The 27,479-nt window shown below is 48.7% G+C and overlaps 1 protein-coding gene across 2 annotated transcripts; it reads left to right on the top strand.

Moving 5' to 3' along the window:
- The first annotated feature begins 59 nt into the window (after window positions 1-59).
- LOC140257857 (musculoskeletal embryonic nuclear protein 1) lies at window positions 60-26,946 on the top strand. 2 transcript variants are annotated; one of them, XM_072347523.1, is made up of 11 exons: window positions 60-294; window positions 10,212-10,260; window positions 12,029-12,124; window positions 14,304-14,425; window positions 16,501-16,613; window positions 17,511-17,588; window positions 18,479-18,628; window positions 19,331-19,441; window positions 24,290-24,307; window positions 26,066-26,180; window positions 26,612-26,946. In XM_072347523.1, the coding sequence occupies exons 1-11, from the start codon at window positions 135-137 to the stop codon at window positions 26,716-26,718; spliced, it is 1,119 nt and encodes a 372-aa protein (XP_072203624.1). In that variant the 5' UTR covers window positions 60-134; the 3' UTR covers window positions 26,719-26,946. The 2 variants fall into 2 exon arrangements, with proteins under 2 accessions (XP_072203624.1, XP_072203623.1); XM_072347522.1 differs by lacking the exons at window positions 60-294; window positions 10,212-10,260; window positions 12,029-12,124; ... (4 more) ...; window positions 19,331-19,441; window positions 24,290-24,307 and adding an exon at window positions 24,598-24,769 and having other exon boundaries at window positions 26,060-26,180.
- The last annotated feature ends 533 nt before the right edge of the window (window positions 26,947-27,479 follow it).

Here is a 27,479-nt window from a genome sequence, read left to right on the forward strand (position 1 = left end):
CCCCGCCCGCCGTGACGCAGCGGGGCGGGCCGCCGGGAGCAGGAAGCGGGGCGGGGGGCGCGGCCTCGGCCGCCGGTCGCGACGTCGCCGCCGCCGCCATGCGCCGCTGAGGCCGGCAGCGGCCGGGCCTGGCCATGGGGGGGACGCCGCCCAACTGCAGCCTCGGCGCGGCCCTCAGCCCGCAGCCCGGAGCGGGGCAGGGCGAGCGCGGCTGCGAGAACGGGGCCCTGATGGACAGCTTCGGCATCTTCCTGCAGGGGCTCCTGGGCGTCCTGGCCTTCAGCATCCTCATGCGTGAGTGGCGGCCGGGCCGGGCGGCGGGGGCAGGGCCTCGTCGGGAAGCGTTAGGGCCGCGGCGGCGCCTTTCGGGGCGGCGCGGTGCCGTCGCGGTTCGGTCCGATGTCCGCCAGCGCCGCGTTCCGGTGCGGAGCTGTGCGCTGCGGCCATCGCCGCCTTCCGGAGCGCATTACTGAGCCACGGAGGGCGCCCACACGTCGGCAGGTCGGGCCGTGCCCGGGGCCGCCGGCAGCTTCACCGCCGAGAAAACCTCCTGAAGAGGGGCGTGCTGCTGTGTGTGCTGTGCTGCTGTGTGTGCTGTGCTGCTGTTTGTGCTGTGCTGCTGTGTGTGCTGTGCTGCTGTGTGTGCTGTGCTGCTGTGTGTGCTGTGCTGCTGTGTGTGCTGTGCTGCTGTGTGTGCTGTGCTGCTGTGTGTGCTGTGCTGCTGTGTGTGCTGTGCTGCTGTGTGTGCTGTGCTGCTGTGTGTGCTGTGCTGCTGTGTGTGCTGTGCTGCTGTCTGTGCTGTGCTGCTGTCTGTGCTCTGCTGCTGTCTGTGCTCTGCTGCTGTCTGTGCTCTGCTGCTGTCTGTGCTCTGCTGCTGTCTGTGCTCTGCTGCTGTCTGTGCTCTGCTGCTGTCTGTGCTCTGCTGCTGTCTGTGCTCTGCTGCTGTCTGTGCTCTGCTGCTGTCTGTGCTCTGCTGCTGTCTGTGCTCTGCTGCTGTCTGTGCTCTGCTGCTGTCTGTGCTCTGCTGCTGTCTGTGCTCTGCTGCTGTCTGTGCTCTGCTGCTGTCTGTGCTCTGCTGCTGTCTGTGGAGTTACGGAGGGGCTTGCAGTCCCCGAGGAATGCTCATTTGTTCCCGGCCGTGGTGTCGCTTAAAGCTTGCCGTGTTTTCAGCAGTGCTGGGAGGAAGCGTAAGCGCCGAGAGTGGGCCGGGAGCAGAGAAGCCCGTTTGTGTGCTGTGCATCCGGACTTGGTTCTGTTGAAGTATTGCTGTGCGTGGAGGAGCCGGGATTCACAGAGAGCCGCTTGTAACCGCGGGCGGTGGGAGGGGAGGGGAAGTCACTGGTCCTGTAAGTACTGCTGAGAAAAGGAGTTTGTTTCTGGGGGAGGTTGCAGTGGAAGCCTGGCAGCGTGTTCTGCTTGCATTGAAAGCAGGAGCAGAGGTTGCTTTGGTTGCTTTGTTCAGTGCTGACAGCACGGTGCTCTCCACATATTTTGGGCCGGTCCTCCACCAGGAGGAGAAGCCGACCTGACCTGCAGAGCAGCTGCAGTGGTAAGGGCTGCTCACATCCCGGGGAGGAGCTGCACTGTGCTGGAAGTGCTGCTTCTGCTCCGTCTCCTGCTTTTTCCCTGCTGTTTCTGATCTTTCTGTCATACTGTAAATAATGTTTGGCCTGCTGTTCCAGGATCTTTAAAAATTGCTCCAGTTAGTCAGGTAGGCCTGCTCCATGGGCCAGATCTGATAGGAAAGAGAATATGGACTTCATGCTGGGGGACAAGAGAGCAGGGGTGACCTCAGCACCTTCATAGCTGTTTCTGACCCCATGCAAGGTCCTGGATCTGGGTCACATGGCCAGAGCAGCGAGGAAATGAACAGACCCGTGTTTGCTTTCAGGCTGAAGTGTCTCCCCAGTGCAGTCCTGCATCCATTGGGCACAAGAGGGAGAAGTTCTGAGGGACAAGTGGCTGTGGCAGGGTCAGGCTGAGACCTGGCACAGCTGTTGGGTCAGTGGTGAGCTGCCTGTCCTCGTGGCACTAATCCTCAGCACAGAGCAGAACTGCTGTGTGCAGTGTCCCTGTGTAGCAGGCCTGGCAGCTGGGCACGTGGCTGCCTGGCTGCTGCTTGAATTTCCTCTAAAGGACTGAGGCACTCCTCTTCTTGGGAAGGGAACCCAGAAGGAGATCTTCTGTTGTTAATGGTCCAGAACCCTCTGCAGAAAAAGAAATGAATGTCAACCGAGATGTATCCTGGAATTGTTCTTTATGCACAGAGGCAGTTTGCCTTTAAAGATGGTCAGTTTGACATCTAAGCAAGAAGTTCTGTTGGATGGGAGTATCAAAAGGTGACCCCAACTTGCCCTTCCCTTTTCTAGGTGGATCTTACTGTGCTTGTGTTCTACTAAATAAACATTATTTTCTGGTTACAGTAATGAGGAGTTTAGTACCTCATTATTGGATGTCCATCTGCAAATGACTGAAGGACTTTTCTAGAGCAAAACTGCTTAGTATTTATCAATACTAATACCTTCCTGTGTGTCCACCTGCCTGGCTGCTCTGACATTATGCTCTCAGCTTTCCTCCAGAAACATATATTGTCTTCCAGGGTCCCACCATGGCCTCCCCAGAATGTCCCCATGGTCCAGCACCACCTGGAGTGATGTGATGGGGACAGAGCACCTTGTTCTGAGCTGCTGAAGCAGCCGCTGGAAACCAAGCCCAGGTTTCCTTCCCACTTAGCTCACTAATTCCTGAAGCCTAAGAGTAGCTTGCCTGTGTTCTTACAGACCTGAGAAATCCAGAATCGTGATCAGAATTGCTGATATCACACCTGGTGGCCCCTCTCTCTGCCCACATCCCAGATGAACGCTGCAGCTGTTCTACAGCAGTTGTGCTGAAGTCAGAGCACTGGAGTGGTTCTCTGCTAGCTGTGGTCTGTAACTCACTGCAAAAGGGAGTTGGCCAGTTAAAGGTTACCTCTCTGGCAGTTCTTGGTTTGGTGACTGTTGTGGATCATACCCTCTAGTTCTCAAGTCTGTTAGCCTGCTTTTTTGAAGTCTGCTACTTAATTCTGCTCTTACCCTCCTGCCCAAGTGCATGTGATTTTCCAGCCTGGTTTATGGATGCCAAGCCACTTGGTAACAGGAAGCCTTAATGGGTTTCCGCTGCCGTAAGGGGTGGTTGGTTGTGATTCAGACCAGCAAGGCAACCACTGGAGCTTCAAAGTGTGCATCACAGTGTGCCTACCTGACTTCATAGTGATGTTGTGATGTTGTTTGCTTCTTGGCTTTTATGCTTTGGTGCAGCAGTTTTGGATTTCATTGCTGATGCCACAAAGCTCATTTGAAATGTTTTTGTATAACACGATGTGTTCTGCCAGAAGCGCCAAGCACCTCCTGGGCATTCTCTACTTCAGGGTTTATTGATAATGGATTGCCAGGATTCCCACGTGTGCGATATCATTGTAGATAGCATTTTCACAGGCTGAAGCTGCACAAAGCTACGGGGGAAAGGCCTGTTGCCGGTCCCTTTAGCTGTCTGTCACAAGCTGCTCCTCCTACGTCATTTTCGACGCGTAGTTCACGTGCCCAGAGCGCTTCTCAGGGGACTCGTGCCTGCCTGGCGGGGGGCGAGGTGCGGCGCGGGCAGCACCACGGACAGCTCCGGGCGCTGCGGGGCCGCGGCCGTCCGCGCTTCTGCCTGTCGGCCCCGCGGGGAGCGGGGCTTCGTGTCCCAACGGGGCTGAGATGCCGCCTGCTGAGCCGTGTGCTGCTTTCCTGTTTTATTTACATACAGCGACAGCCCTTTCAGGAGCATCTCATTGGTGTTCGAGACAAAAATGGGAGGTGCTTTAAAAACCACAGCAAGAAAAAAAAGGCAGCCATGTGGGTAAAAGTTACTGACTTGCTTTTTTTACCACGCATTCTTTAAGATACGTATTCTTTAAGATACGTACTGCTGTCCGTTCCAGGCTCTGCAAGAAACAGACAGATGTTGCTCCCAAGCATCACGCTGTGCAGAGATGAGTAATGACTGTTGGGAGATGCTCAGTTGTTGTTGTTGTTTCCCTTAGGAAGTAAAAAGCCTTGAATGAATGAAACCCTGCAGTCACATTTTGGAGCTGTTTCTGATCTCTGGAGACAGAAGAGCACGCTTTGTGGCGCAGTTAAATGTGCATCTCTGCCTCTACTGAACACAGCAGAAATGTTCTTGTGATATCTAGCACTGCTTAAGCTACATCACCTCGTTCAGAGATGCTGCAAAAAAATCTCTGTGCGGGGAATAGATGGTAATAGCAACTTATTGGCTGTCTTCGTGTCCTGATGATGTCAGGGTCCTGAATACTTCCATGTCCCCAAGTGCAAGGTCCTGCACCTGGGCAGTCTCAAGTACGGATACAGGTTGAGTGGAGAATGGCTTTAGAACAGCCCTGAGGAGGAGGATTTGGGGTTGTTGGCTGATGAAAGACTCAGCATGACCCGACTGTGTTTGTAGCCCGGGAGACCGAGAAGCATGACCAGCAGGTTGAGGGAGGTGATTCTGTCCCTCCTCACTGCTTTCGTGAGATCCCACCTGGAGCAATGCATCCAGTTCTGGGGCCTCAACACAAGAAGGACATGGAGCTGTTGGAGCAGACAGAGGAAGGCCACGAAGGTGATCAGAGGTCTGGAGCACCTCCTCTGCAGGGACAGGCTGAGGGAGCTGGGGCTCTTCTCCAGGAGGACCTTCTGTCAGCCTTCCAACACATGGAGGGGGAAAGCTGGGGAACACTTTTTACAAGGGCATGTAGTGATAGGACAAAGGAAAGTGACTTCAGACTGGAAGAGGGTAGGTTTAGACGAGATATTAAGAAGAAATTCACTACTGTGAGGGTGGTGAGACACTGGAACAGGTTGCCCAGTGAGGCTTATGAATGTCCCCTCCATGGAAGCACTCGAGGCTGGATGGGGCTGTGAGCAACCTGGGCTGGAGGGAGGTGTACCTGCCTACAGCAGGGGGTTGGAACTATGTGATCTTAAAGGTCCCTTCCAACCCAAACCATCCTATGCTTCTATGGATGTAATTATGCTCCAGATAATAAGATTGTTCTGAGTATAATTACACGTTGTTCACATCATGGAATGTTTAGAAAAAAGGGTGCGATTTTGTTGACCTTTGGAAATTGTTAAAATGATAAATTATCCAGAAACTGAGAGCTGTGTTTAATCAGCACTAACTTCTGAACTGTTAGCTAGCCTGTTGTTTAACTGCAATCTGCATAATGAGTTGGTGTTCTTGACTAATGTTTTATAATTGAATTTGTAAGGAGCTGATTTGCACAAATACACCGTGCATTTTTGCATTCTGCAGTGATATTAATTTCATGGTTAATGAAGTTTGCAAGTATCTGACAAGGTCTTATCTGTGCGGATGGTGCTGATTAAATGGAAAACACGTCTGCTTCCTCACGCCTGCAGGCAGGAAATGTTCACCTTCTCACAGCACAGTCCCACTCAAATGCTTCATGATCGCAGCCAGAAGTGCACCCTACAGAATGCAGAGTGTTTGCTGCTCCTGGTAGGTGGAAGAGGGATGGTGTTTGTATGGGAGATTGGTAATCACAGCCTGAACCTCTGATTAATCAGCTGAGGCAAGTGTGGGGTCAGCTGTGGGAGCACAGGTGAGAGTGATGTAGCTTTGCTCCCAGAAGGAGTGGAGCTCGACTCCATCCCCTCTGAGACCTCATTGAAGGGCTGACTCCCACTGAGGCAGCATCTCTTGGAGATCGCTCAGCAGTGAGGACTGCCCCAGCTTCTTCAGCCAAGGCACCACCACTGGTGAGTTTCCCTTTGCTTATTCCTTCTGTATGTTTGTTACCATCTGTATATTAACAACCAATACAGTGCTTCAGTCAGGAGTAACTCAGCCTTTTCCCACTGCTGCTCAGGGTGCTGAGGACCTGTTCCTGCCACCAGTCCTGCATTGCATAGCCTCATAGCTTGCATTTATATTCTTTGGGAGCTGGTGCCTGTGCTGTGCCTCAGAGGTGTGCACCGTCTTGGTTTCAGCTGGGATGGAATTGGTTTCTTCAGTGTGCCAAGTCTGAATGTTTGATTCTAGGAGGAAAACAATGGTGGTAACACCGATGTTTGTAGGTGCTGCTAACCAATGCTGTACAGAGCCAAGGGTGTCTGCAAAGAAGGGCCCAAGGATCAGGGGGGAAGAGAATTAAGACTGAAACTGGGGAAAAGGATGTTCCATACCATATGACATCTCATGGAAGGGGTTTTGTAGGGGGTGGGAATTCACCTCGCTCTTTTCCACTGCTCGGGGGCTAGCTGGGCAATGGTTGGGGGTAGTGAGCAATTGCTTGTGCGTTCATATATATCTATAGAAATATATGTATGTATATTTGTCGTATTTATTATCCTTTCCCTTTTCTCTACCACAACACACACTGAGTGAAGGAAGACAGTGTAAGCAGCTAGGGCCTGGAGCCGGGAGGTGAACCAGGGGGAGGGGTTCCTAAGTATTTCAGGGTTTCAAATGTGATCTGCTGTAGAGAACTGATAACTGGTGAAATGCCCAAAGTCTGGTCAGTGCTGCTTTGTAGGGTTGGTCCTATCAGTCTTTGGCAGCCCCAAGGCAGGCAGGCCAGCACTCACCTGCACAGCCTTTACTTCCTTTTTGTTGTTTTTCCTGTCACTTTATCCCACTGTCAGAAGTACAGATCTTTCCATGGGCCAGAAATGACTTTAATGTTACAACCAGCTGCTCACAACTTACAGCACATCTTCTGTCTCTGGTCATTTTTTTTAAGATGTTGTTCCCAGAAATTTGTATTTCTTTTGGAATTATTGCTCTTAATTTCTTACTGACTCTGGAAAGCATCAGCTATCAAATACCATCAAATACCATTTCAGCATACCTTTCTTGTCTCGAGGGTGATGGTGTGACGTGGCAGCGTATTTTAGTTTATCTGCATAGGGTTTGAATGCTCTCTTTGGGAGGTAATTGTAATGATAGAAAATGAAGTCGTCTAGACAGCTTTAAAATTGAGCTTAAAAATTACCTCCTTCATCTGATGCTAAAAGCTCGAGCTTTCTTACACAGAATGTCTTACAGTGCAGATCTTAGGTGTGAGTGTTGTGAAGCTTTCATGAAAGCTGCACAAGTGTGAAGAGGTACCAAGCTGTATCAATAGGAACAATGCTCCTGCACATGGAAATGATTGCTGTTTCGTCTGCGCTGAATAAAGACCTTGTTGGTAGAGACACTGCAGCGAAGGAGCCTATGTGGCAACTGGGCAGCAACCTTCCATTCGCTGTTTGTCTTTGTGGAAGTTGGTTGTGTATCTTTCTGCTTTTCTTTTTGTTAGGTGAGATGAGTCTCCCTTCTGCAGTGCAGCGCTTCTGTTGTTTCATCAGCAGAAGAATAAATCTGGTTAGCAAGAACTACGTAGAATCTCAATGGACGTTAAACAGGCAGTATAAACCCACCCTTGGCCTCCCTTTGCTGTGCTCATCGTTTTCTACAAAGAGGAACAGCTTCACGTGCTTCTTGCATTGGTCTGAAGATACATTTGGGAGTTGCCTTCTGCTTTTGGGACTGTCCCAGCTGCAGGCCTGACTGATGGGCTCGCTGATGGGGGCATTTGTTGCCATGCTTCAGCAGTGGGTTCTGCTGCTGGCTTAAAACAACTGGCATGAATGCCTTAAAGTTCACTGATACCTGCTGTTGTGCTACTGATGTCAGAAAAGCTTTGTCTGTTATTGAGCACTCCAAGAGCACTGTAAGTGTTTAGTGCACGGTAATATGGATTTGTGCTGCTTAACTTTCGCTTGCAATGTTTTATCATTGCTGTACCCTTGGCATGCCTTCCAGGATTCAGGGGGTTGAGTCCTCTTGTTTGCATAGCAGAGTTTGCACAGCAGTTTCTGACCTCTAGAATGCTGCCCAGCAAACAGGCCAGTGACTGAGGGCGGGAGCTTCTGTCTGAATCTTTGCCAAGTGGGAGCTGTGAGCTGTGCTCTGACATTGGTTCTCCACACTGGCAGCCCCATCAGCACAGCTCGTGCCAGCAGAATGCATGGAGCAGGCTCACCTCTGTCACATGCCTGCTGCTCGGGGAGCATTGCTTCAGCTTGAAGAACACACGTGTTTGCCACCACCTCCAGGTAATGCATTTGGCTGTGTGTCCTGGAGAGGACCGAACTGTTCTATTCCAAAGCTCAGGAGCAGTATTGGTTCACTGATATGTTTCTTACATAGTGAAAAAACAACTGCTCCTGGGGTGTGCTTTGTCCCAGCTGGGAACCAGCAGCTTCAGGAGGGGAGTCAACTCTTCGTAAGGGTAGATAACAGCAGGACAAGAGGAAATGGTTTTAAGCTGAGGGAGGGAAGATTTGGGTTGGATGTCAGGGGGAGGTTCTTTACTCTGAGAGTGGGGAGGTGCTGGAACTGCTGCCCAGAGAGGCTGTGGATGCCCCGTTCATCCCTGGAGGTGTTCAAGGCCAGGTTGGATGGGCAGCCTGGGCTGGTATTCAGTGTGGAGGTTGGCGGCCCTGCCTGTGGTGGGAGGTTGGAGCTTCATGACCCTTGAGATCCCTTCCAACCCAACCATACTGTGAATGAACAGTGGGGCAAGAAGTGAATTAGCAGGCACACCGTGCAGCTCTGTTTTGTGTGGAGGAATGAGCAGCGTGGCAAAAGCACTGCTGCTTTCAGTCCTTTGAGCTAATGAAGCATGCATTCATTACCTCTCTTTAAAACAAACAAGTGAAAAACGATGTTCTTTTTTTAAGAAGCCCTCTGAATGGAAGGAGATCCCGGATGTCACAGAAGCTTTTAGGCACGTTTGTAGCTTACAGACTTGTTGCCCTTCTGTAAGGCATTGCTTCAGCTCCTTCTCGTTAGGTGTGATGTTTGTTGCAAGGTTGATCTGGGGAAATCTGCAATCTCTTATTCCTTTGCTGCCAAGGAGGAAATATTGGGCTCCAGTGAAGCTTCAGCCGCAGTCCCTTAAAAGCTTTGCTTTAGTGTGTAAAGGAGGGAGGCTCCAACAGGAGATGGCCGCAGGGACAGCCCAGCAGTAGGTGTCGTTCTGTGGTAGCAGTGCTTCTCTTCACAGCGTTTGGGGGAATTAGTGGTGTATATTTGTAACCGCTGTGGAAGGAGCGTTGGTGGTGATGAGCAGAGCTGCTGACAGCCTTCCAGAGGTCACAAGAAGTGAAATCTGTCCTGCATTATTGCTAGCAACTTCCTGAAGCGGGGGGACAACTAATGAGCGTGAGCGTGCGTTACTGTGCTGTCTGGTCTGTTATCTGCCCATCTGGCAGCTCCCGTGCTTGTTGGCAGAGCTGCTTTCATTTCCTTTCCTGAAAAATCCTGGCATGGAATGTATGAGCTGCCGGTGCTGCTTTCTTCGTTTGTAATTGAGTGTGAAATGCCGAACGCTCCTGGTTAATTACTCCTGGTCTGCTGAGCTCTCAGAGCTGCGCTCCGTGCCTGGCGCTGCTGGGGCTGAGCGCAGCGTGTGGCTGTTCGGGGCGGGTGGGAGCCGCTCCCGCAGCCGTGCAGTGCCGCACCTTGCAAACGGAAGGTAATTAGCAGCTCCTGCTGTGACGGAGCGCTGCTGTAAGCTGCGGACTGGTTGATTCAGCTGGGTGCTGCTCGCCGTGTGTTTATGGCACGCTGCTCAGAGACCCACGGTGGGAGCTGCTGATACAACTTTTTCCTTGGTGTACGTCTGCAGCCTTTTCCTCTCACCACTTCTTGATTTCCAACAGCCACGTTCTTTAGGAGGCTACTGAAATAATAACATGAACAGTTACCGTTCAGGGTTGGCGTTAAAGGCACCGGTAGGGGACATTGAACTGTGGTGGTGGGTGTCCAGGGAGTGAAAGAAACTGCTTTATCTGATATTCCAAACCTGCTTTACTGTGGGAAATTAAGTTCTCTGGTTGCGTGGCCCTAAAGGGTGCAGCCGTGGCAATGGCAGTGGGTGGTTGCTGTGTGTGGGGAATGCTGCCAGCCTGGCCATTGTTCGCTGGGTGATGGGAGGGGAGGGATGAGGTTTCTCTTAAAATCCATCTTTAGGGATGGATAGAATGAAATGCCGTTGGGTAAGTCCTGATTTAGGAAGAGCGCAATGCTTCTGCATGGAGATCTGCTTTTACTTCTCAGTATGTCTCGTGTGGAGTTGCTGATTATCTCCAATTGTTTTTCTTCTTTTCTAGTCAAACGACTTAGAGAACCAAAGCATGAAAGACGCCCTTGGAGGATATGGTACGTTGCTGCAGGGTTCGCTCCTTCGGTGCAGCTTGTCTGTTTTATGTATTGAGAGAAAGGTTGGTTCAAGATGATAAGAATTAAAAAAACAAAAGATGATGGCAAGAATGTGATGAACAAAACAATTACCAAAATATGTTGGTCAATAAAATAGTGTATGCTTTGGGTGTTTCCCTTCCAGGTACGCTTCCAGATATCACCACAAAGATACCTTTAGACATATAGCGTTATGTTGTACCTTCTCCTGGGGATAGACTCTAGTGCTAGGATCATGGAATGGCTTAGTTTGGAAGAGACCTTACAGATCATTGAGCTCACCCCTGCCTTGGGCTGGCTGCCCCCCAGCTCAGGCTGCCCAGGGCACCTCCAGGAGTGGCACCCACAGCTCTGGGCAGCAATGCCAGCGCTCTGAGGTTTAAAGCCATTCCCCCTTGTTCTGTCACTGTTTCCTTGTAGTGATGCCAGCATAACCCATACCTTTTTTTGAGGCAGATGTAAATGTTATGCTGTTGTTCCAGGTGTTGAAGACTGCAATGATGTTAGTTTGGGGCTTGTTTCCAATGGCTTCAATTCATCTGAAGGAACCCTGCTTTTCATAATTAATCCTGGCGTTTATTTTATGGAGAAAGTAAATCCCAATTCTTTGTTTACAGCCGGCATCAGTTTGAAATTCGGTCTGGCTGCTTTCAGTTTTTAAGCCAAGAATCTCATTCTGAGACTTGGGTATCGTTATTTATCACATGCTGTAGTGATTAGATAAGTAATGTGCTGGCCTCCTGCCTCGTCCCAGCACTGTGTATTTGGAAGAATGAAGTTTTAATACCAAACTGGCGGAGGGGGCAGACAAACTGAGGCATAAAATCTTGTTTGGTTCTATTTGGTTGGGTGTTTTTTGGGTGGTTCTTTTTTTTAAGACATCAAAACGACAGGCAAAGTGAGCGTTGTGCTGCATAAAGAGCACGCTCTGCTCTGTGTAACACTTGTTACACGATTCCGATATTTAAAAATAATATTGGGAAGTTGTGATAATAATAATAATAAATAGATAATAAAAGAATGATAAGGGACCAAAATCAATATTGAATTTGTACCTGGCTGTTTCTTAATGTTTTCTCAATGAGAAGCAAACTGTTTTCTTTCCATCATTGTCTTCTGCTGTGGAGATGGGTGGTTTCAAGGCTATTGCTCCTCTTGAAGTGAGCGGTTGTGCTTTAGCTGAAAGTTATCGAGGCTTCTTCACGCTTTCAGGTGAAAAATACCCTTGAAGGCATCTCAGCAAAATGCAGAGATAAAGAAATGAGCAATTAAATTGTCCACCTGTGAGAATGTGATGAGGATTTTCCCTCTGCCCCTCCCAAAAGCTTGCCAAAAATACAAAACTGTAAAGGAGCCGAAATGTCTCATGACTGGGATACTCATCGTGCACAGAAGGTTATTAAAGATGAGCCAGGTTTAGTGAAGATTAGCTTGTGGATAATGCATATGATATCAGGAGGAGCTCCAGAGTCTTCAGATTGCAGTGCCAAGGCCTCAAGTTGGTATGATTTGGTTTATTGTCAGCATGGTTCAAGGAGGAATGTACCAAAGTGCTGAACTTAAAGTAGAGCATTGCTAAGTAAGTTAATTACCTTGGCATATCGCCTTTTAGTGTTGTTATTTTATGAAAAATGAATAATTGGGTTGGGGTTTTAATATAAATTTGCTGCATCACGCTGTGTTGTAAACAGTTGAATGTGTCTTAATGGCTGTTTTTCACTCGTTGCAGGTTTTTAGACACTTCCAAGCAAGCCATAGGGATGTTGTTCATCCACTTTGCAAATGTCTACTTATCAGACCTTACTGAAGAAGACCCTTGTTCACTGTGAGTGCTTCACTTTTGAACCACTGACAAATATGGAGGTTCCACTGTTGAGTCTGCTGTCTTTGGACACTAACACAAGATAGGTCTGAGAAAGCAATTTTCATGCAAGAATTCAGTCACTTCCAAAGACTTTTGTTTTAAGCTCAATTAATGTAGGATCCAGAATTTGCTCTGTTGGTTTTCTCTCTTCCTTACTGACTTAATGTCACGATGATTTATAAAAGTGACAGGTGCAAATTGCTTTTGTTCCATTTTCCTGTGTGTGTTTAAGTAAGCTAATGAAAACATGTCTAGAATCGTCGGTGTTTGAAGATAAAGCCTAGTGCTTCATCAAGGTGTCTTAAAATCCAGGAGCAGTTTGTGTTGGCCTCTGAGGTTCCAAAGCAGGAGGTCTTTGGCACGTGTCTGTATAGTCTACGTCACTTCATTTTCAGATTCCACTGTTGACATAAACGTAACGCGGCACACAGCAGCCAGAAGGGTGGGAGGCAGAAGCATCATTCAGCGTTCCCAGGATAACTGTGTGGAGCTGTGCAGTGTCTTGGGCAAGGGCCCAGGTCCTCCCTGTTGTCAGAAAGACAGTGTGCTACGTCAGCCAGAGCCACTGCCTTTCTTGGGCAGAAATACACCTTCAGGGTACGAGTGGGTGCAAATTGCTGAGTAGAAGCAGCACTTCTGCATGTGAGTTCAAATAATAGTCATTTAACGCAGCAAAACTTCACGGTGGGTGGTTTTCTGCTTTGTAGTTTGTGGGTTATTTTCAGAACAAAAGCAGAAAATGCTGTTTTAGAGAACGCTGTGATTCAGAGCTTGGAAAGAATTACGACTGGAAGCTCGTGTTTGTCAGCTCGGTGCTGCAGTGCTCTGACTCAGGGTACGATGAAAGCTGACAAAGCACCTGCTCAAAAACTGCTGGACAGCTGCCTTGTGGCTTGAAGGATCTTAGCAGACAAAGCAAGCACAGTGTCCCTCAGTGCTGGGTGCCACTGGTGGGCTCTGAGCACGTCTGACCTGCAGCAGAGCAGCAGAATAACAGCAGGTCTGGGCAGAGGAACTTCTGCCAGCTGCTGCTGGGCCGTCTCCTGCTGCAGGCTTAGAGCAGCCCCTGGTGGCCCCGGCTGACCTGTGGACTCCGCAGTTGCTGGGCTTCACCTGCTAAATGCTTACCCTGGATTTTAGCACGTCTGATACAAAAGTTCATTCAAACTCCAATTTGACGTGCAACTGGTGGAAAATAACTGGTTTTTAAAGGCTTACAGGTGCATCTTGGCTGAAGCAGGACATGTCCGACTGTTTTTACTCTCGAGCTGCTGCTTGAATGGGATTTTTGAGGGTCAGAACAAGCTCCTTCTTTACTGCTTTGAATGTATGTGTTCTGTATTTGCTTTCCTCTTACTAGCGTTGTTTTGTCCACGTGAACTTGACTGCCATCAGCAGAAGCCCACAGCTCTGATCTGTTATTTCTATTGCTGCAGATAAGAACCTGTGGACTCCAGAGTTTACTTTAGCATTGGGAATTGCCAAATAGGCGTCTCAGTTACAGGGATTCACTGTGTGGCTTTCAGCAGGGATGACCTTCGCTGTCTCTTTCTCAGTTGCTGTTTTGTTCAGCTGAAATGGAGCAGTAGTAAACAAACCACACGGGCTCACGAGGCACTCTGACATCCAGCTGCACTATTGAATGGGCCTAAGAATTAGTTTGAAACCCGTAGGAATCTGTAGATTTTTAAAGTGTAGGTAAGATTGCAGAAGTTCCTCCTGAAGCAGTTGACAGTGCGACAGTCTTGTGTCCAGTGGGCTTAGTTGTTTTATGGGAAGGCTTGTTCTGGATTCAGTTTCAAACATCCTTTAAACAAGAGCTGAAGTGCTGAAGTAAATCATTTCCACTGCAGCCCTCAGTAATTTGAAATGGGGCTTTGATAGTGACTGCAGGCGTTGCATGCACACACAAACCCACCCCCAGCGTTGGCAGAAATGTAAGCTGAAGCCTGAAGCAGAATATTGACACTCTGGTAAAGCTATTCAAATGTTATGCTCTGTAATTGCAGATGTGGGTAAATGATTCAATGAAGCGTCCAGCTTCATATATATGGATTTATCAGCTGCAGATTTAAAGTACTGTGAATTTCTGGAAAGCAGACCCTTGCTCCTTGCTTCATCCTTATGTTTTTCTTTTCAGGTACCTTATCAACTTCTTGTTAGATGCCACATTAGGAATGCTGTTAATCTATGCAGGTGTACGTGCAGTCAGCAGCATTGTGGAATGGCAGCAGTGGGAGTCCCTGCGCTTTGGTGAATATGGTAAATGTTTCTCTTTGCACTGAAACGCTTTCCAAAGCAGAATTTCAGGGTGTTTCAGTTAACAGTTAGCTGATCTTTAAGTCGCAGCACAGCTGTCATAATGGCTGCTGTAATATTTCACTTGCCAGTTGTGTTCTTGCATGTTCTGTACCTTGGCATGCAAGGTCTATGTGTAACAAGTCTTTAACAAGTTATTGAATCATAGAATGGCCTGGGTTGCAAAGGCCCACAGTGCTCATCCAGTTCCAACCCCCTGCTATGTGCAGGGTCACCAACCAGCAGCCCAGGCTGCCCAGCACCAAAGGAAACGTGCTTGATGATGAGCGTGTTTTCGAGTGGTTTCGCAAGTCTCTTCTTTTAACTGAGTGATGTTGTTTGTGTTTCTAGAGCCCAAATAATCATTTGTCTCAAGCTCGTTCTCGCTGTGAGCTCATTTCCCATCTTAGCTCTATTACTTGATCCCCGGTGATTCATTACTTGAGAAGCTGTCATAAAAATAGCTGTTGTCTTGATGGTTATAAAAGCCGCTCTTTATATGGAGGGTAGTTTTTAAGTGTAAATGCCTCAAGAAAGGAATGGATACCAAGATGTCAACGTGGTTGCTGTTTGTACAGCATGCTAATTTATGAACCTCATAGCGTGGTGCTCCCTCGAGGGCTTTGTTGTCAGAATTTTTACATCTATTGCATTTGTTTTCATATTTCCAGCTTTGTACTTCCAGATTCATTACGTCAGTGGCTGGATTTTACTAGAAGTGTGGAATCAGTTATTATATTTGAGTACGTAAAGAGGGAAAAAAGCAGCTGTGATCTGTACCAAATAGAATGTTTCCTGCATTCCCCCTCCCTTCTTGCATTAGGTCAATTTAGCTGCTGGGCGTAGAAAACAGGTGACCAAATTCCCCTGGCTGACAACGAGCTCTATTGGCAAATAGATGGCTGTGGTCTCTTTGCTTCCCAGATGGAGAAGCTCAGAAGTTGTTTGTGATGCATCTTTTCCCCCTAGCCCTTTGCTTGTGACTTGCAGAGCACCTTAACCCGCAGCCTGCCTACAGGGTACATAGTCGCTTACCGTAAAGCTTTCAGATGTTGTTTTGGAGAGGTTCTTCAAGTTGGCATTTTTATAAGAAAGTGCCTCGAGATTTGAAGCAAGACAAGTTTCAGGATAGAGGAGTTGTGGGTATTTTGTTTAAGGGCTGGCTATGAACAGGATTCTGCAAGGCGGCTGATGAGTGCAGTTTGCCCTGATGCAGACGACTTGTTATTGCCCAGCATTTTCAGAGGATGTTGCTGCAGTTCTCACTGCCGAGGCTGCCAATTTTTCCAGTTTCAGATTTTTTTTAAGCAGCGAACAGGTCAGTCTCAAGATCATCACCAAGTATTAACACTGAAAGCCTTTCAGAAATGTTCCAGAAAAGGAAGTAGCAACTATCCATTATGCATTACTGATACACAAAGGCATCTGAATTTCCATTGCACATTATTCATCCCCAGGCTGACAAGTTCTGAGCTGCAGTTGAAGACAGTGCAGAAGTGTAAGGAGCCAGCAGTGCCCCCAGCAAAGCTTCCTTTTAGCTTCCAGTGAAGTGCTACCGTTCCTCTCTTTTCTCTTCCTTTCTCCTTGCACCCATAAAATCTAATAGTGGTTTTTCTGTCCAGATGTTTGTGTGAGCTCATTTCTGTTCAGGCAGATAACAGGGCGCTCAGGTTTTCACTCTGCCACTTCCTATTGGGGCGCTGTAGATATTCAAACCCTTTCAGTTTGAAATGGAAGTGTGATCCTGATTAACATTTTATTCATTTAAATTTATGATAGTGCTGTTTGTACCTGTTGCTATAATTACCATTGGGTAGTTACAAAACCCGGCTTTGTAGAGAGGAAAGATATGTTTAAGGTAGCTTATATGTACTAAATTGGGGTGGAGTGGGGCAGGGGTGGTAGGAACAGCGCTAAGGAAGCAGGGGAGGGCACTCCAAGAGAGTATGAGCATCCTTCTTTTCGTACTGCTTCTCTGAAGTGTTTGCTGGGAGGTAAAAACCATCCATATGTGTATATTGAACTTTCCTCTCTTGCAGGTGACCCGCTACAGTGCAGCGCTTGGATGGGTCAGTGTGCTCTGTACATAATGATTATGACATTTGAGAAAACCATCATCATTATAGTGCTTCTGATTCCTCAATGGAAGGAGGTTTGTCTTTTTACTGCATCTTACAGACAAGTTTGAGTGCAAGCCATAAAGCCGTAGATTTCTGATGTTGGTTCGACATATCCTCTAGCACCTCAGCTGACTACACTCAGTGCCATTTAATTCTGTAGGATTGGTATGTTCCTGTTCCTTGATTAGGCTTTCTGACATTAATTGCCAGAAATATCCGATCATAGCTTGTTTGTTTTCCTTTTGTATACACTGCAATGTATAAAATTGTCTTCTATCTACTTGTCTGAACGCTCTTGAAGATACATAACGATGTCTCCTTTTCTTAATGTTTAACTCATATTTGCAGCTACTTCATTTTCCTTTCTATAGTATTTTAAATTTCCTTCGCATCACCGTCATAAAAGTAAACTGGAGGCTGTTGGTAATTTGCAGTGGTTTTGGGAAGGCAGCTGCTGCTGACTGGATTCATTTTGATAGCATCGGTGTAACTTAGCACTGAGAGTGATGTGTGTGGTGCTGTGGCACACTAAACCAATTTAGTCCCTCTTACGTGGTGTGTGCTAATTTGGGAGCTGAGTTATCTTACTGTGTGTTTTGTATAGCTCTGGTCTGTTTAAATTTCCTTAAGATAAGACTTAAAAACATGTTCCTTGGGAACATGCAGCTCTAAAATGGTCGAGATTATTTGAAAGCATCTCCTCAGACTTCTATAAACAAAAATGGCAGAGATAAGTTTCTTGCCGGCCCCACTCACTGATCTGTGGTGATTTATAAGCTGTCCTAAATGCTCTCCTGTTCTACAAGGCTATCCTTTTTTTTGTTCACATGAACTGTTTATGTAGTGTTAGTACATCAGTGGTTGCACTTACTAACCCAGTTGTGTGCCCATGCTGCCCTGATCTGAATTTAATCCTTTTCTTTTCACAGGTAGCTTTATTGAATCCTATAGAGAACCCCCAGTTGGAGCTGGCTATCGTCATGTTGATAGTTCCCTTCTTTGTTAATGTCAGTATAACTTGCATGCTTCAATGAGATGTTTACTTGTATTTTTCTTCCATCTGTTAGTTAAATATAACTAATCCTTGATTAACGTTAATCCTCAGAGCACAGTGTACCTTCATGTGGTAATTATCTTCATTTTTTTTTAAAAGGAAGAGTGTTAAAGATAGGAGAAAATGCCTGAACATGTTGATTGCACATAGCTGAAATCCATACTTAGCTAAGTAACCAGGCTCAGAAGAGGTGTAGAAGTGCTTTATTGATCTCTTTGGGCTGATGACTTGAGTAGATTGAATGTAATAATGGAATACTTAGGTAGGGATTGTAAAACAACAATGACATCTGCTTTAGAAAGCAGTTAGATGAGGACTGCTGCACTGTGAAGTATCCTGTGTCTGACCACAGCTGTCAGTGACTGGCCAACACAGGAGTGGAGAAGTGCAAACGTGCCACCATCCTTACAAAGTACGCCTTTCCAGCAGTCTGGGAGTCAGGATTAGAGCCAGAGATGGTGTCTGTGCATCCAAGTAACTGCTGGCAGCTTTTTCTCTCCTTGTTTTACTCAAGCGTGGATTTTCTTTGAAATGGGAAGCTCTGTTGCACCCAGATGTCTGCCCAAAGCCACTCAGGTTTCTGCATGAGGAGTTAATGATCGCTCTGAACAGCAGTTGTTTTTCTTGTTCTCTCCTCTGCTTCCGAGGATTAAAGTAGACGTGTTGTAGAGGATTGTGCGGTGTATGATAAGCCTCGGAGCTGAGTGCTTATGTAAAGCTTAACTTTTTGGTCAGTTGGGAATTACTGTTAAGTTCTCCTGATGTTTGTCTACACATTGACCAAACGAGCATACGTTCACCTGAAGAGAACTGAACCGTCACTTTTCTCCTTCTCTTTCCCAGGCATTTATCTTCTGGGTTGTAGATAATTTTCTTATGAAGAAAGGGAAGACTAAAGCTAAACTTGAAGAAAAAGAAGCAGGACAAGATTCAAGAAATGGGAGTAAAGTCCGCTACAGGAGAGCAGCATCGCATGAGGAGTCAGAGTCAGAGGTACCTAGAGTTCACTATTGCAATGAATGCAATATCAGTGTGATTCCTCCCTCACGCCATCGATTGCGCTGTGAGCTTGGTTTTGATGTTCTCTGCACAGTTCCTCATGTTTGCAGTTGAAAAGAGGTTAAGAAGATGGTATTGTTGCAGCCCTCAGGAGCTGGTTGTTTTCCTTCCGGAGGGCAGAAAGTCACTGTGTGTATATAAATGTCTCAGATGTAATGCTACAAATGCTGCTGCAAATGTTGCGCAGTACAAAAGCTGACAAAAGGCAATTCTAGTCTGAGGACAGGTCTGTAGCTTAAAGTGAGAGGTGGCTGGGGATTGTAGGCAGTGCTCCCTATATGGCTTTTGTGGGTTTGCTTGCTTTGTTTTCCTTTGTTTTTGTGATACAATGACTACCACATTGCAAATGTTAAGTAAAGAGCTTCCATATTCTCTCTCACTTTAAGAGCAAGGTGCCCCCACTGTTCTGGAGGTGCTGGGGTCACTGGATTAGGTGCAGTCTGTGACTGTAGTAGAAATTAATATGCATGCATCCTTCTTTGAAACTTGCTTGAGGTTTTGGGTTGGATGCGTGATGTTGTTGGGTAGAACGGACTGTACATCCAAATAGTGTTCTGTAGTAAGGCGCTTTGCAAGGGTAAAGAGTGAGGGAAGACTGACTTTGTGTGTTACTCAGGAGCTGTAATTTGTCTGTAGATCCTCATCTCGGCAGACGATGAGATGGAGGAATCGGACGTGGAAGAGGACCTGCGTAGACTGACCAACCTAAAGCCCATTAAGAAGAAGAAGCATCGTTTTGGTCTGCCAGTATGATGCATTCCCTGACCTGTGTTAGCAGGTTTCGCTGCAAGAACTTCTCAGTCAGTGGGTTTTAATGTTGCAGTTGCTTCTCACTTTCATACAGACTCAAAAGCAAGGTCTGTCAACATAATGCAATCAGGTGGAAGACTTGCAGTTCAGTTGCACTACAGACACACTGACCAATTATGCAAGAATGTCTTTTCATCCTGTGTGAAAGCAGCGTTGTTAAGGACGGGTCACTGAGGTGACTGCATCTGACATTTCAGAGGATCCAGAAAACAGATACAGTGACCTTTCCTTTGTGGTTACCGGATGATGCAGTGTAAGATGTTCTCTGAAAGGCATCCAAATTGAATAAGTTAGAGTGTTTTATTACTAAAACTGGCTTTTGCAGCATAATTCCTAGAGCAGAATAGTTTATGGCTACAAGCTGTAACTTACTGTTATTTTTTTAAGTACAAATGTTTACTTGCTACCAGGTACCTATGGAACTAATAGGTGGAACAAAGATTTTTTTCCAAGATTCCTCAAATCTATTTGACTATTTTATATTTAAGTTATATTTTCATACGGTTGTATTTAAAGATTCTCTTTGTCAGAGCAAAGGGCGTCGTTCCCTTCTTTGTGCAGAAAAGGTCAAAAGGTTTGTCATGAAAATCGTTTTATCCTCGTGTGCTGGTTTCAGACAAAGGGGTTGCAAAGGGAAGAGCTCCCTGCCACTGCTGGAATCGCCAGATATGTCACTAAGGATGCAGCCCTCGGTGCGACTTTGACCATGTGATTTGAGAATACCTTTGTTCAGTACGAGGCGTTGGCTGCATGTTTGACAAATGTGCACTTTAGTGTCGAGCAGAAGCGTGCCGCAGTGGGTCACTTCTTTGGGAAACCAGTATCTGTGCGTGAATTTCTTTCCGTGTCTGGAAGTCTGCCGTGTGAACCTCTTGTGTAGTGCAAGAGGGATGGAACCTTCCTGAGGCTTTTCCCTGCGTGGGGCCATCCAGGGCCTCGATCTGATTGGAGGACTGTGCTACAGGATTGTGAGTAGTTCTGTCCCATGCTTATTTTTTGTTGAAAAAGATCTTCTACGTCATGTGCTTAAAAAATGGGTTTCTTCTGTTTACTTTCCTGTCAACCTGGCTATCCTTTTGTATGTCAAAGAAGAGGCATAGTGCGGCCGCTGTGGAACTTCTGCAGTTCTGAGCACATGCCTTCTAGCAGTTGACAGCATGTGCTGCTCTAAAGCCCTGCAGGCATTTCCAGTGAGATCCTTTTGCTTTGCCTGTGTTCTCAATGATTGTTTCCGACAGCTTTCCTTGCTGAGCTGAACCTTGTGCAGGACAAGGCGTTGTGTCAGAGAAGTGACAACAGAGACTGACTGCAAGTCTGTTTTAGTGTCCGGACGTCAGAAATGTTCCAAGCCTTAAACCAAACAGTTTCATCCGAAAACTGCTCAGAACTTTTTAAGATTTTTTACATTTTTTATGAATTTACCAGGTCTTGAAGTGATTTTCTTATCCAGACCGCTTCCATGTGGTTCTTGGGCCTTAGTCAATACCGAACTGTGCGCTCCCTTCCTTCCCGCTGCTCCAGCTTTCCTTTCTCCTGCTCGGCTGCTGAGGTGAACGCAGCGCTCTGAGCCTCCAGGGATCAGCTCTGTGTGCCCAGCTGACTCAAAGGGACGTTGTACCAAACCTGGTGTTTGCAAGCTTAGGTGAGCCACTGACCTCTGTTACTGTGCACTGAAATGTAACTACTGCAATAAGTTCAAATACGAGCGCTTCTTTTAGGCTGAATCTAGAAGCTACCGACGATGGAAGCTCAGCTGAGCTTTTCTGAAGTGGAGGACAGGGAAACGGGGAAGCGTCCCTCATCAGTGTTGCCTCTGTTTTTGTTTTTTGTGCTGTTGGTTGTTGATTTCGTTGCCCTGCTGGTGGTTGCTGGTTGGTCAGGCTCGTGTCTCCACAAGCACAGAAGTACTTCGAGGAATTCCTTTTCATCAGCAGAACAGTCCCGTACAACCTGCTGTTCTAAAGGGATGTGAGAGCTGGGGCTGGCTCTCGTCATAAATGTGTTTATATTTTCAGCACAGGCTTTGTTCAGTTTCAGCTGGTGGAATACAAGTGCGCCACATGTGCTGCAGTCACTGCTGTCCTCATCAACTGCGCGGTGCACACAGATTTAACTCTACAGGCTTTCATTTTATCTTCCTTTTCCCTCTTCTGATCACTTAAACCATGGAAGTGATACCTATTTCTAGTCTCGTGTGCAGTCTGTGAAATGTCCGTATGAAATTATGGCCTTAATCGTGTGAAATATTTGGTTTGAGCTGACCGAGTACAGAGGAATACAAAGGAATACAAAGGAATACAAAGGAATACAAAGCACTACAGAGTGTTTCTTGAAGGTGGTTTTTGCAAATGCCTAATTTTTCATGTCTTAAGTGCTTCAGTGTTGCTTGGTTTGAGACTTCAACATGCCTAGCAAGATGATGTAGGAAAGCACTATGAGCCAAAGAGAAGTCGAGTGTTTTAAGTACTGTGGCAACGGGAGGAGGAGAGTATCTTCAGAGGGAGAAAAACAGCTCTAACTCCCTCTGCTGAGACCAAGTTCTTGCTCACAAGCTCAGCCCAACGCCCAGACCTGGTTTTCTGCTGTTTGTTTTACATTATTGTGTGAAAAAGAAACAAAAGATGCACAGCTGGCAGTTTTCCTCTTTGGAGATGAGAATGGGAGCTGTGGTCAGTGTGGGTTGGTGGGCTCCTGTCTGAGCTCCCGTGTGCGGGGAAGGATTTGCCCCGTGCTGCTCGTGGGCATGGGCTGCAGGCACGGCTGGAGTCAATGTTCCACCCAGAGTCGGTCCAGTCATAATAATACCACATGATGGTTTGTGTCTGTCCTCAGGCTGGTGCTCTGAGTTCACACCTGCAGTTCATGACGGCTCACAGTGAAGGTTAGTTCAGGCTGTGCTTGAAAACATGTGATTGTTTAATGGAAGGAAGCTGCGTTCTGTATGCCAGAGTAAGAGAAAGGGAGTGTAACTTACTGAGAAGACAGCGTTGGTGGAGATGAGATCTACCACGTCTGGGTCAGCCTCGATCTATGAACTGCTCCTGTGTCTGACCTGGGCACGTCCGTGTGGACTGACAGCTCCTTGTCACCTGGGACGTGGTTTTCAGGTTCTGGCTTTAATCCGTTCAGGTCCCGTTGTCTTATTGCAGTCGGTGAGTGCTGTACGTGAATGCTGCTCACTAAAACCTACTCAAGCTTTTTTTCAGGGAAGACTCAGAAACTGAGTTGCAAATCAGAGCAATGCAAAGTGATCCATCCCTGCCCGCGGGTGCCGGCTGCGCACCCAGGGGGGAGGAGGGGGCTCTGCAGGGAGCTGAGCATCACCAGGGATCTCTGCCACTGTGCTTGACCAGCCCATGTTGGCAACTTCACTGTGCTTTTGCAGGGGAAACCGACGATGGAAGAGAATCAATTCAGCCGCATCAAGTGAGAGCAGGTCATACAGCACAGGGGTGCAAACTTCGTTTGTATTTGAAGTTTCCAGTTCAATTACTGAAAATGGCTACTATAGTTTTACAAAGTAAAACTGCAGTGTCTTTGAAAAAGGGACTCTTTTGTAGGTGTTTCTGTCTGCGGGTGGGTGTCTGTCTCCAACTGAACCTTGGGTTTGTTTGTAAGTAAAGTCAGAGTAGAGACGGTGTGAGCAAAACAAACAGCTGCATTCTGCTGCCCTCTGTCCGAACCACGCTGTTAATCAGTAGCGTTACCTTCAACTTCTAAGGGTATCTGATGTAACTGCATTGTATAACGGGTTACAATAAAGGTGACTTATTACAGACCTGTGCTCATCCTTTTTGAACGTGAGCCTGTTTGGATGTTCATAACATCTGCCTCCACAAATGGGAAGTTAAGCTCTGTCTGCGCATCCTGAGAGGCACAGGGCACAGACCCAAAGACCCCCGGGATGCAGGGCTTGGTTAATGTGCCTCGTGAAGCTGTGACACGAACCAGAAAACTTCGGTTGCACCTTTGTGTGACCAGCAGAAATCCTGGCACTCAGTTCAGTAGAGAGGAGCCCTCAAGTCATTCAAATATATACAGATGTTATCTGGAGCTGCTGCTGCTTTCACCGCTTCTCTCCTGGTGGAAGCAGCTTGGTTCAGTCTGTTGGCCTGCACAGTGTCAGCCCTGTGTTACTCCTGTGTTTGTGCATTGCTTTCATTGCTTATCGCTTACTGCAGCTGTGCAGCCCTGTCCCATCGTTACAGCATCCTTACAGGGAGCTCACGGAGCCGTCTTCTGCCTGGCAGCCCACTGAGGGATGTGAGCAGGAGCCTGGAGGAGAAGTCGAGCCTGCTGTGAGAGCTGTGGCTTCTGGAGGGCCAGGTGTGCACGTGCACTGCACACACTGTGTGCTCATCGCCCTCTTCACCACCCCTTAGGAAAGGAGTTTTGCACAGCTCGGTAGAGGGAGGAGGACAAGCTGTGATACTCTGCCTCGACTGACCCTTGGGGTGTATTCAGGAGTCCTCAGGACCTCCACCAGGTGAGTGAGGTTTCCACTTGGGAAAGGCAGCATGGGTTGGTGTAGGCTGACCTTTCTTATGAGGAAAAATTGGCCCCCACTCCATAGGAAGAAATGGTGATTTTGCTTCAGCTCTGGTTTAAAAAACGTACCATTGAGTCAAAGAGGAAGGATTTGCCTGGGCTGTGCAAGTTCAGCACAAGGAATGGTTACGTGTGACAGCCATGATGCTGCCCAGCACCCACAGCCCCGCTCCCCTGTACTGCTGCTCCCTTCCTGGTGGGCGCTGCTGGGAGGAGCACCCGGCCTGCCTCTCCAAGGCTGGCTCCAGCCCTGCTGCTTTTGTTTCTTCACCCCCAAAATCGCCACCATTTCTTCCTATGGAGCAGGTGCCTCTGCTTCCCGGGCAAAAGATTTCCTGCTCAGGAAAGGAACAGGCGCCCCCCAGTCCCCAATCCTTCCCATCGAGAGCATCCGCAGTCCGTGTCTGTCACCAAGTTCTGCCTCCTGCGGTTCGTTACTGTCGGGTCGCAGCAGCCCCGCAGCCCCCCCCGCAGGGCAGCCCCCTCCCCCCGCAGCTGTCGGTTCCCGTCACGGCCGCGCTGCGAGTCCTGCAGTCACCGCCAGGAATAACCGCGCGTGGCCCGAGTCGTGCCGGGCTGCTTTGGGAAGGTGACCCCACCCGTGAGCTGACGCCGGACGCTCTATATAAACCCACGAGAACGGCGGGCTGAGGTTACGCACCGCCGGGAAACCGCCTCGGCTGGGATCGGAGCGGCGGAGCTGCCGGCATGGAGCAGGTACGGAGCGCGGCGGGGCGGGTCGGAGCTCCCGGTGTGCGCTGAGCGCTGCGCCCTGGGGTTACGGGGGGGATGAGAAGGGCTCCGCCGGTAGGGCTTAATAACCGGGTTTGATGGAGCGGTTACTGACTGGCGAAGGAAAGCAGCTGCCCTCTACGTGCTTAACTAGTTGGCTCTTAATGTACTCTGTTGTGCTGTAAGTGCTCGTATTTCTGTCGGAAGCGAAAAGCCTTTCTGCTGCTCTGGGACGTTGTCCTGACAGCTCTGCTTTTCCGACACGTTTCCCATGACAATTATCTGAAGTTTTGACAGTAGTTTGGAAGGACGCGTCTGCACGAAGGTGTGCGGCCGTGTGGAGCAGAGCCTGACATACGAGCGTGCGAGAAAAGAGGAGGCAGAGAGCACGGGCAGGACAGCCCTTCAGCCGCACAGCAGCTCGGCTCTCCCTGCGGGCTTTACTCCAAAGAAGGACCCCTGACAGCGGAGCCTCGCGAGCTCAGCTCAGCGCAGCACCCCCAGCCGCACCGCGGTGTGCGCAGCTCCGCACCGACGGGGCTCAGCGCTGCGGCTCGCGGCCACCGCACCGCGCGGCACCGTCCCGTTTGAGCCGCAGGACGGCGGAGCCGCTGCAGCCGCTCTGGTGTTAAACTCGGCCCTGGCTGCGGCACGAGACGTTGCTCTTTAAGACCGGGTGGAGTTCAGCTCCCGCTCGGCGCGTCTCCAGCGCTCCTCTCCGTGTCCCAAGGGAACCCCCTTCTGCCGGGAAGCAGCCTCGCAGTTACCAGCCCTTGCCAGCAGCAGGCGAAGCTCCCCGGCGGGTCTCGTAGTGCTGTGAACGGAGCGCAGTATTTCTTCCCCTTTCTGTCTGGGAGCGGCGCGGCTCTGAGCTCGCTGCGTGGACGATCCCCGTCGCAGACGGCCGCGGAGATGTTTGGTTCAGGGCTCACCAGCACAAACCCTCTGTGAACCTGGGTTTGCTCTCAGCTCGGTCCTTCTTTTTATGCTCAGTGTTTTCCCCAGAGGTCTCGTGGCTGTTTTGTTTCCCACAGCTCGCTGCGGGGCTGGCAGGGAGCCGCTCCGAGTGCTCTGGGAGCCGACAGCCGGCAGGAGCTCTGCCACAGCCCCGGCACAGCCAGCCCCCCCGGCGCCCACTGCTCCAGCGGCTGGTGGCCCCGCGCTGTTCTCCCTCCACGACCCTTTGAGCTCTACAGGCAGCGGCACAGAAATGCACTGCAGCTATGGGTCCTAAACGTGAGATGCTGACGTGTGGGTGATACTTTTCTTTACCAGCCAGAGCCAATGAAGAAGAAGCGTCCTCCAGTGAAGGAGGAAGATCTCAAAGGAGCTAAAGGAAACCTCTCCAAAAACCAGGAAATTAAGTCCAAAACCTACCAAGTCATGAAGCAGTGTGGTAAGTCTCCTCTCTTTAATGGAAATAGTAACAAAAACCTCCCGCTGTAAAGCATAAACTTAATTGCTGTTGTCAGTGAACGAGTGCAGCTCCAAATTAGCAGCATCCCCAGACCTGGCTGTGCCACCATTTAATCCGTGGCCTTGATGGCAGCAGTAGGTGCCCCCAGGCTCTGCTTCCAGCAGCCATTCTCCCTTTCTGGTCACAGTAGTTGATAGAGCACCTGTGTGTGTTCGGGGTCAGTGACGGTGATGACCAGTTCAGATGCTGGGAGCTGCCTGATGCTCAGAGTGTGAGTGCTGGGGTTGGGAAGCTGATGGGCTGATGAAACATTTCTCTAGAGCTTCTCCACTGCAGCAGCAGGAACATCACTGCCAGCACCTGGGCAATCCCTGCACTGACTGCCTCCTCTCCTGGGGTTCTCTTTGCAGAACAAATGGGCTCTGCAGCACCTTCCATATTCAGCCGGGCTCGGACGGGCGATGAAACGGTCTTTGAGAAGTCCAAGGACGAGCCGCCCAAAAGCGTCTTTGGTTGAGAGCTGGGCGGCACATCACTGCGACGGCGGCTGTGACGGTGCTCCACGTTTCTGACCCGAGCTCACCGTAGGCACAGACACCCAATTTCTGCCTGAAGCCATTATAAAGGGAGTGGGTTAATATCAAAGGGCACAACTTCCATTTTCGTTTTTATTACGGGCGTTCTTTCTATGTGCAGAATGCTGTTTGCTACAACGGGTTAGTAAATAAAACGACTGTTGGGCACAGTCTGGCACGCTGGTGACTGATTTGAACTCGGGCGTACACTGATCCTGTGGGCATTTGGGCATCACAGCTACAATCCGACTGCTGACTGCAGCAAATCAATACGCTGATGGTGCTGCTTTAGCATCTGTGGGGTCTCCTTGCTGTATTTGTGTCTAAAATATCAGCGAAGCTCTCCCAGATGGGAGCATTGCTGCAGGTTATTTGTGTTCATTTTGGACAACGAATGGCATCGCCTGCCTGCAGCTGAGAGCTGCTCTGGAGGTGATGCCTCCTGGTTTGGGATGTTGATCTACAGCATTGGAGGCAGATGTTGGTGGGATGGCAGAAGGGGGGCAACCTTCCCACTGGTGTTCCCTTCTGTATTAGCATGGGGCAGATGGCAGCGGAGGGGCAGTCTGACAGAATGGCATCTGATGTGGGAGTGCACATGGAGCAAAGGTGAGGAAATGAACCATGCAGGAAAAAATGACACCCACTGACGTTTGTTGACATTTGCTGAGTGTTTATGGAGACCAAACAGTGGGTGTGAGCG

Source organism: Excalfactoria chinensis, chromosome 12, assembly GCF_039878825.1.
Source record: "Excalfactoria chinensis isolate bCotChi1 chromosome 12, bCotChi1.hap2, whole genome shotgun sequence".
NCBI classification, from domain to species: Eukaryota; Metazoa; Chordata; class Aves; order Galliformes; family Phasianidae; genus Excalfactoria; species Excalfactoria chinensis.